We start from the raw sequence: 8,881 nt of genomic DNA on the forward strand, positions 1-8,881 counted from the left end.
GTGTTACTCCAGTACTGGATCACCAGGCTGATCCTGACCACCACTACTGCTCTGTGTTACTCTAGTACTGGAGCACCAGGCTGATCCTGACCACCACTACTGCTGTTACTCCAGTACTGGATCACCAGGCTGATCCTGACCACCACTACTGCTCTATGTTACTCCAGTACTGGATCACCAGGCTGATCCTGACCACCACTACTGCTCTATGTTACTCCAGTACTGGATCACCAGGCTGATCCTGACCACCACTGCTCTGTTACTCTAGTACTGGATCACCAGGCTGATCCTGACCACCACTACTGCTCTGTTACTCCAGTACTGGATCACCAGGCTGATCCTGACCACCACTACTGCTCTGTGTTATTCTAGTACTGGATCACCATACCAACCCTGACCACCACTACTGCTCTGTGTTACTCCAGTACTGGATCACCAGGCTGATCCTGACCACCACTACTGCTCTGTGTTACTCTAGTACTGGATCACCATACCAACCCTGACCACCACTACTGCTCTGTGTTACTCTAGTACTGGATCACCATACCAACCCTGACCACCACTACTGCTCTATGTTACTCCAGTACTGGATCACCAGGCTGATCCTGACCACCACTACTGCTCTGTGTTACTCCAGTACTGGATCACCAGGCTGATCCTGACCACCACTACTGCTCTGTGTTACTCCAGTACTGGATCACCAGGCTGATCCTAACCACCACTACTGCTCTGTGTTACTCCAGTACTGAATCACCAGGCTGATCCTGACCACCACTACTGCTCTATGTTACTCCAGTACTGGATCACCAGGCTGATCCTGACCACCACTACTTCTCTGTATTACGCCAGTACTGGATCACCAGGCTGATCCTGACCACCACTACTGCTGTTACTCCAGTACTGGATCACCATACCAACCCTGACCACCACTACTGCTCTGTGTTACTCCAGTACTGGATCACCAGGCTGATCCTGACCACCACTGTTGCTCTATGTTACTCCAGTACTGGATCACCAGGCTGATCCTGACCACCACTACTGCTCTGTGTTACTCCAGTACTGGATCACCATACCAACCCTGACCACCACTACTGCTCTGTGTTACTCCAGTACTGGATCACCAGGCTGATCCTGACCACCACTACTGCTCTGTGTTACTCCAGTACTGGATCACCAGGCTGATCCTGACCACCACTACTGCTCTATGTTACTCCAGTACTGGATCACCAGGCTGATCCTGACCACCACTACTGCTCTGTGTTACTCCAGTACTGGAGCACCAGGCTGATCCTGACCACCACTACTGCTCTGTGTTACTCCAGTACTGGATCACCAGGCTGATCCTGACCACCACTACTGCTCTATGTTACTCCAGTACTGGATCACCAGGCTGATCCTGACCACCACTACTGCTCTATGTTACTCCAGTACTGGAGCACCAGGCTGATCCTGACCACCACTACTGCTCTGTGTTACTCCAGTACTGGATCACCAGGCTGATCCTGACCACCACTACTGCTCTATGTTACTCCAGTACTGGATCACCAGGCTGATCCTGACCACCACTACTGCTCTATGTTACTCCAGTACTGGAGCACCAGGCTGATCCTGACCACCACTACTGCTCTGTGTTACTCCAGTACTGGAGCACCAGGCTGATCCTGACCACCACTACTGCTCTGTGTTACTCCAGTACTGGATCACCAGGCTGATCCTGACCACCACTACTGCTCTGTGTTACTCCAGTACTGGATCACCAGGCTGATCCTGACCACCACTACTGCTCTGTGTTACTCTAGTACTGGAGCACCAGGCTGATCCTGACCACCACTACTGCTCTGTTACTCTAGTACTGGATCACCAGGCTGATCCTGACCACCACTACTGCTCTGTTACTCCAGTACTGGATCACCAGGCTGATCCTGACCACCACTACTGCTCTGTGTTACTCTAGTACTGGATCACCATACCAACCCTGACCACCACTACTGCTCTGTGTTACTCCAGTACTGGATCACCAGGCTGATCCTGACCACCACTACTGCTCTGTGTTACTCTAGTACTGGATCACCATACCAACCCTGACCACCACTACTGCTCTGTGTTACTCTAGTACTGGATCACCATACCAACCCTGACCACCACTACTGCTCTATGTTACTCCAGTACTGAATCACCAGGCTGATCCTGACCACCACTACTGCTCTATGTTACTCCAGTACTGGATCACCAGGCTGATCCTGACCACCACTACTTCTCTGTGTTACGCCAGTACTGGATCACCAGGCTGATCCTGACCACCACTACTGCTGTTACTCCAGTACTGGATCACCATACCAACCCTGACCACCACTACTGCTCTGTGTTACTCCAGTACTGGATCACCAGGCTGATCCTGACCACCACTGTTGCTCTATGTTACTCCAGTACTGGATCACCAGGCTGATCCTGACCACCACTACTGCTCTGTGTTACTCCAGTACTGGATCACCATACCAACCCTGACCACCACTACTGCTCTGTGTTACTCCAGTACTGGATCACCAGGCTGATCCTGACCACCACTACTGCTCTGTGTTACTCCAGTACTGGATCACCAGGCTAATCCTGACCACCACTACTGCTCTGTGTTACTCTAGTACTGGATCACCAGGCTGATCCTGACCACCACTATTGCTCTGTGTTACTCCAGTACTGAATCACCAGGCTGATCCTGACCACCACTACTGCTCTATGTTACTCCAGTACTGGATCACCAGGCTGATCCTGACCACCACTACTTCTCTGTATTACGCCAGTACTGGATCACCAGGCTGATCCTGACCACCACTACTGCTGTTACTCCAGTACTGGATCACCAGGCTGATCCTGACCACCACTATTGCTCTATGTTACTCCAGTACTGGAGCACCAGGCTGATCCTGACCACCACTATTGTTCTATGTTACTCCAGTACTGGAGCACCAGGCTGATCCTGACCACCACTACTGCTCTGTGTTACTCCAGTACTGGATCACCAGGCTGATCCTGACCACCACTACTGGTCTGTGTTACTCCAGTACTGGATCACCAGGCCGACTCTTACCACCACTACTGGTCTGTTTCTCTAGTGCTGGACTGACCGTGACTTGTGGTGACGCGTTCTTATTTTCTTTCCTGGTCAGTATGCTCGGTTGGTGGAGATCGTGGGGCAGCACGACCTTGGTGTTGGTATCACTCTTGGGGCTCATCAATCTATTGGCTTTAAAGGGATCCTCCTGTACGGCACTGAGGAGCAGAAGAAGAAGTATCTACCGCGTCTTGCTTCAGGTATGACAGGAGTACAAGGGCTTGGAGGACTTCAGAGATGTGGAGCTTTACAGAAATTGTTTCTTATTCAATGAGCCAGGTGAAATTATTGCTGCATACTGTCTCACTGAGCCGACTAGTGGATCCGATGCTGCCTCTATCAGATCCACTGCTAAGAAGAGCCCCTGTGGAAAGTATTATACCCTGTCTGGGGGCAAGCTGTGGATCAGGTGAGCCCAATGACTAGATAATATGGGGGTCTCTGCTGTCACATGGCGCCTGGAAATTACCTGATAATATGGAGGTCTCCACGGGTCAAATCCATATCATTGCCAGCTATCCCAACCCCCAAGTGACCGCAGACACTGCTGGGGGCTGGACACCTAGGGACCCCACATGTAATCTGCTTTTTTTTTTTGCTTTGTAAATGCCGTTCTGTGTGATAGTGGAAACCCCTTATTGTGTTGCACCCATGTCACCACAGATAACCCTTTATTATCCTGCCTCCGTGTGACCATAGAGATCATCTTTTTGCCCTGCCCAGTGTTGCCCCCGTATAACATCTGTCCCCTGTCTCGCAGTAACGGGGGCATTGCAGACTTGTTCACAGTGTTTGCAAGGACTGAGGTTCGGGACGCGACGACCGGAGAGATGAAAGATAAGATCACGGCTTTTATCGTGGAGCGTGGAGAGGGGGTGAGCAGGTGAGAGTCGGGGGAGGGGGTGACCAAGTAGGCGTGGGCAGGCGAGTGTCAAAGGAGAGGGTGAGTGAGCAGTCGAGTCAGGGGTGAGCAAGCGAGACTCGGGGGAGGTGATGAGCAAACAAGAGTTAGGGAGTGCAAGCAAGGGAGAGGGGATGAGCAGTCGGGGGGAGGAGGATAAGCACGCAACTCTGGGGAGTGGGGGTGAGAAAGCAGGGGAACGGAGCTGAGCAGGATGATCCAGCAAGAGATGGGGAGAAGATTAAGCAGTCGGGAGGAGGATGAGTACGCAGAGTCAGGAGACGGGGATGAGTAGTCGGGGGCAGGGGGAGTGGGTTAAGAAGCAGGGGAGGCGGTTGAGCAGTAGGGGGAGGGGATGACCAAACAAGGGTAAACAGGTTAGAGTCAGTAGGGGGTGAGTCAGCATGGGAGGGGTGGTGAGCAGGCAAGAGTCAGAGGAGGGGATGAGCAGGCGAGAGTTGGGTAGGTGGGTTGTGCAGGCAACAGTTGTGGGAGGGGTGAGCCGTCTGAGGAGAAGGATAAGCATGCAAGTGTCGAGGAGGGTTGGGGGAGCAGGCGAGAGTCGGGGCTGGTTGGGGGAGCAGGCGAGAGTCGGGGCTGGTTGTGGGAGCAGGCGAGAGTCGGGGCTGGTTGTGGGAGCAGGCGAGAGTCGGGGCTGGTTGTGGGAGCAGGCGAGAGTCGGGGCTGGTTGTGGGAGCAGGCGAGAGTCGGGGCTGGTTGGGGGAGCAGGCGAGAGTCGGGGCTGGTTGGGGGAGCAGGCGAGAGTCGGGGCTGGTTGGGGGAGCAGGCGAGAGTCGGGGCTGGTTGGGGGAGCAGGCGAGAGTCGGGGCTGGTTGGGGGAGCAGGCGAGAGTCGGGGCTGGTTGGGGGAGCAGGCGAGAGTCGGGGCTGGTTGGGGGAGCAGGCGAGAGTCGGGGCTGGTTGGGGGAGCAGGCGAGAGTCGGGGCTGGTTGGGGGAGCAGGCGAGAGTCGGGGCTGGTTGGGGGAGCAGGCGAGAGTCGGGGCTGGTTGGGGGAGCAGGCGAGAGTCGGGGCTGGTTGGGGGAGCAGGCGAGAGTCGGGGGGAGCAGGCGAGAGTCTGGAGAGGCTGAGGGGAGCAGGCGAGAGTTGGGGGAGCCTTTCACATCTGCTGCTGCCTCGTAATACCTCTTTTCGCATTTTTCACCACAGCGGACCCCCAGACAAGAAGTTAGGTATCCGAGCCAGTAACACGGCTCCGCTGTACTTTGATGAGGTCCGGGTCCCGGCAGAGAATGTCCTGGGGGGTGAAGGCAACGGTTTCAAGGTGGCCATGAACATACTGAACAACGGACGGTTTGGGATGGCTGCGGCCTTGTCTGGCACCATGAAGGGCCTGATCCACAAAGCTGTAAGTGCTGTGACCGCTACTAGAAAGGGCATAGGAGAATAGAATAGTGAACCATGCTTTACACTGCAGTCGTTCTTCCTGTCAGGTGGAGCACGCCACAAATCGCTCCCAGTTTGGAAATAAACTTCATACTTTTGGAGTCATCCAGGAGAAGCTGGCTCGGATGGCGGTCCTGCAGTACGTAACGGAGGTAATCTGAAATGAGCTGGGGCAGGGCGGTGTCATGGAGGAGACGCTCCGTGTAACTGGCTCTGCTCTTTATTGTCTAGTCAATGGCATACATGATCAGTGCAAACATGGACTCTGGGGCCAAGGACTTTCAGGTAGAAGCTGCCATTAGCAAAATTTTTGGCTCGGTGAGTATGAGTCGCTGCTGATCATCAGCAGTCATTGATGGCGCTGCCACATGACAGCGGTACGCTTGTGACAGTCATGTGATCAGTGGCTGGATGGCTGTAGAGTGTCTCTGACATCCGTCTTCTCCTTGGCAGGAGGCGGCCTGGTCAGTGGCTGATGAATGTATCCAGATCCTTGGAGGAAACGGCTTCATGAAGGTAAGAAGCGCCAGCCCTGTATGTGAGGGGGTGTCATATGACTTGTCAGGGGCGTTGTGATGCCTGACTGCTCCAGGGCGCTGCGATGGCGCTATGCCAAAGTGCTCTGGGCATTGTGATGGTGATGGTACTGGTGCTGTGCCTGACTGCTCTGGGTGGGGGGGAGGGGGAGGAGTTGGGGGGCTGTGATGGCGCTGTTCATAACTGGTCCAGGTGTTGTGATGGCGGCACGCCTGACTGCTTCGGGCTACTGGTAACACTGGTTTCTCTCACGATCAGGACACCGGGGTGGAACGTGTTCTCAGAGACCTGCGCATTTTCCGCATCTTTGAAGGCGCAAATGATATTCTCCGCCTCTTCGTGTCCCTGTATGGCTTACAGGTACCTGGGCAGGCGCTGTCACTGGGAATGAGTATGAATACGTGCAGTAAGGGGTTCTGTACAGCTGATACTGGGTGGGGAGAGAAAGGGGAGCACTGACCACTGTCTCCTTACTATAGAGTGCTGGGAAGGAGCTGAAATCCCTGCAGAAAGCGCTGAGCAACCCTCTGAGCAACACGCCATTACTAGTGAAGGAAGGTCTGAGACGAGCAAGGAGGTGAGTGGTGGGGAGGTGAGACTGGGTGAGTGGAAAATGAGTTGTGGGGGGCAAGACTAAGCAGACTGGGTAAGTAGAGGACGAGGTGAGGGGCGAGACTGAGCAGACTGGGTAAGTAGACGACGAGAGGTTAGGGGCGAGACTGAGCAGACTGGGTAAGTAGACGACGAGAGGTTAGGGGCGAGACTGAGCAGACTGGGTAAGTGGAAGACGAGGTGAGGGGCGAGACTGAGCAGATGGGGTGAATGTAGGACGAGAGGTGAGGGGCGAGACTGAGCAGATGGGGTGAGTGTAGGACGAGAGGTGAGGGGCGAGACTGAGCAGACTTGGTGAATGTAGGACGAGAGGTGACGGGTGAGACTGAGCAGATGGGGTGAGGGAGGGTGAGACGTGAGGTGGAGACTCAGCAGATGGGGGTTAAAAACAGGGTGAAGGGGGATGAGGTGTAGCTCAAGTGGATGGAAGAATGGATCTGGGACAAGAGTGGAAGGAGGGATGAGGTTGTGATAAGGGTTTAGCCTGGATCCGAACGGATTTAGGAGTTGGGGGACGAGGGTGGAGTCTTGACCAAGGGGATGGAGGGGGATGAAGGTCGACCCGGGGCTGAGCAGATGGAGGAGGATGAGGGTGGAACCCGTGGCTGAATGGATGGAGGTGGATGAAAGTGGAGCCTGGGGCCAAGTGGATGGAGGAGGATCAGGGTGGACCCTGGGACCAAGGAGATGGAGGAGTTGAGGGCCAAAGGTGGAGTCTGGGTCAAGCGGATGGATGATAGGGGAATGAGGGTGGAGCCCGTGTCCAAGCGGATGGAGGGGTGGTGTTACAAGGGTGGAGCCCGGGGCTGAGGAAGGAGGGATTGGGGGATGAGGGTGTAGCTGGGGCCAAGAGAGAAGAGGTTGAGGTGCTAATGAGGGAAGGGGTGGGTGGACATGGGTGAGGACACATTGGGGATGAGGTGCAGACTTTTCATCCAGTGGTTTATCCCTTCTTTCTGCAGGAAGGCTGGACTGGGCACGGGGCTCACAATGAAAGGCCAGGTCCACCCTGAGGTGGAGAAGAGTGCGGAGCTGGTGAGTGGGACGCAGGTCTCGCAGTCTGTAGCTCTGGCCTGCCATGTGGCATGGCCGGCAGCGTTCACGTGTTTCCTGCTTTCCTTCCACTTCAGGCAGTTGGCGCTATTGAAGATTTTGGCAGTGCAGTAGAGGAGCTGCTTATCAAGTATGGTAAAAGGATTCTGGGTAAGATGCCTCGCCAGCCTGCAGCTGCCTGCCGCCTGTTCTGCGCCTCCTCTAACTCGTCTCGTGCTTCTTGCAGATGAACAGTACGTGCTGCAGAGGGTGGCAGACTGCGCCATCGATCTCTACTCCATGGTGGTGGTGTTATCCAGGTGAGAGCAGTGCCAGGACATGGCTGTAGTCTGTGTTCTGCTGCAGACGGTTACATCCCCTGGAGTGCTTCTGTATTCACATGGCACAGTGACCGCTGGCCCAATAGGTTGTTTATGAGAGTGTATGGACCACTTCTGCCCATCATGTATGGACCGCTTCTGCCCATCATGTATGGACCGCTTCTGCCCATCATGTATGGACCGCTTCTGCCCATCATGTATGGACCGCTTCTGCCCATCATGTATGGACCGCTTCTGCCCATCATGTATGGACCGCTTCTGCCCATCATGTATGGACCGCTACTGCCCATCATGCAGCACTGAGATCTCGCCACATGAATCGTGCAATTTTCGTTTCTTACCTATTTGCTTTTTGTGGCAGGTGCTCCAATGCTCTGTCCCAAGGACTCCCAACTGCTGCCCATGAGAAGGTCCTGTGTGACATCTGGTGCGCTGAAGTAAGTGAACCCTCATGTGACTGTTGGTCTACCTGGGGTCATCTGTGCTCACAGGTTTCTGTATTACAGGCTTCCGCCCGCGTGCACGACAAACTGAGGAGCTTGCGGAGCGGAGGAACCGGAACGGCTTTATTTAGAAACCTGCGATCCGCATCTGCGGCCCTGGTTGAGAACGGCAGCGTGGTGGCCTCACATCCATTAGGTTTCTAAGGCTTCTTCTCATACGAGCCTCCAATGATTGTTTAACTAACCTGCCTTACACAAACGTGCCAGAAATAAACATGTGAACTAGCGGTGGAGATGTGCACTCGTTACTGGGCTGGGGCTGAAGAGCGGAAAACTCCCCCACTGCCTGCAGCCATAGCACACACTTCATGTTGTGTCCTCAGTGGCATGCCAGGAGTTAATGTCAGACTCCTCCCACCTCTGAGAGTGGAAAGAAGCCATGTAAAATGGCCAGATTCTCTTTGAGGATCAGAGTGCTAGAACTGGGTGTGTTGTCTGCCG

At 54.5% G+C, this 8,881-nt stretch overlaps 1 protein-coding gene across 2 annotated transcripts in view; it reads left to right on the forward strand.

Moving 5' to 3' along the window:
• Positions 1-8,667, forward strand: part of ACADVL (acyl-CoA dehydrogenase very long chain) — a 31,950-nt gene extending 23,283 nt beyond the window's left edge. The window contains exons 7-20 of one of the 2 annotated variants that reach the window (XM_075346768.1): positions 3,165-3,309; positions 3,389-3,518; positions 3,870-3,992; positions 5,179-5,377; positions 5,463-5,567; positions 5,647-5,733; positions 5,869-5,931; positions 6,211-6,312; positions 6,432-6,529; positions 7,527-7,599; positions 7,695-7,767; positions 7,844-7,916; positions 8,299-8,374; positions 8,444-8,667. In XM_075346768.1, the coding sequence (XP_075202883.1) occupies positions 3,165-3,309; positions 3,389-3,518; positions 3,870-3,992; positions 5,179-5,377; positions 5,463-5,567; positions 5,647-5,733; positions 5,869-5,931; positions 6,211-6,312; positions 6,432-6,529; positions 7,527-7,599; positions 7,695-7,767; positions 7,844-7,916; positions 8,299-8,374; positions 8,444-8,584 (1,488 nt within the window). In that variant the 3' untranslated portion in view covers positions 8,585-8,667. Of the gene's footprint in view, positions 1-3,164; positions 3,310-3,388; positions 3,519-3,869; positions 3,993-5,178; positions 5,378-5,462; positions 5,568-5,646; positions 5,734-5,868; positions 5,932-6,210; positions 6,313-6,431; positions 6,530-7,526; positions 7,600-7,694; positions 7,768-7,843; positions 7,917-8,298 lie in introns of both variants that reach the window. The other variant, XM_075346767.1, reaches the window with a different exon arrangement.
• Positions 8,668-8,881: the final 214 nt, after the last annotated feature.

Source organism: Anomaloglossus baeobatrachus, chromosome 4 (genome assembly GCF_048569485.1).
Source record: "Anomaloglossus baeobatrachus isolate aAnoBae1 chromosome 4, aAnoBae1.hap1, whole genome shotgun sequence".
Taxonomy (NCBI): domain Eukaryota; kingdom Metazoa; phylum Chordata; class Amphibia; order Anura; family Aromobatidae; genus Anomaloglossus; species Anomaloglossus baeobatrachus.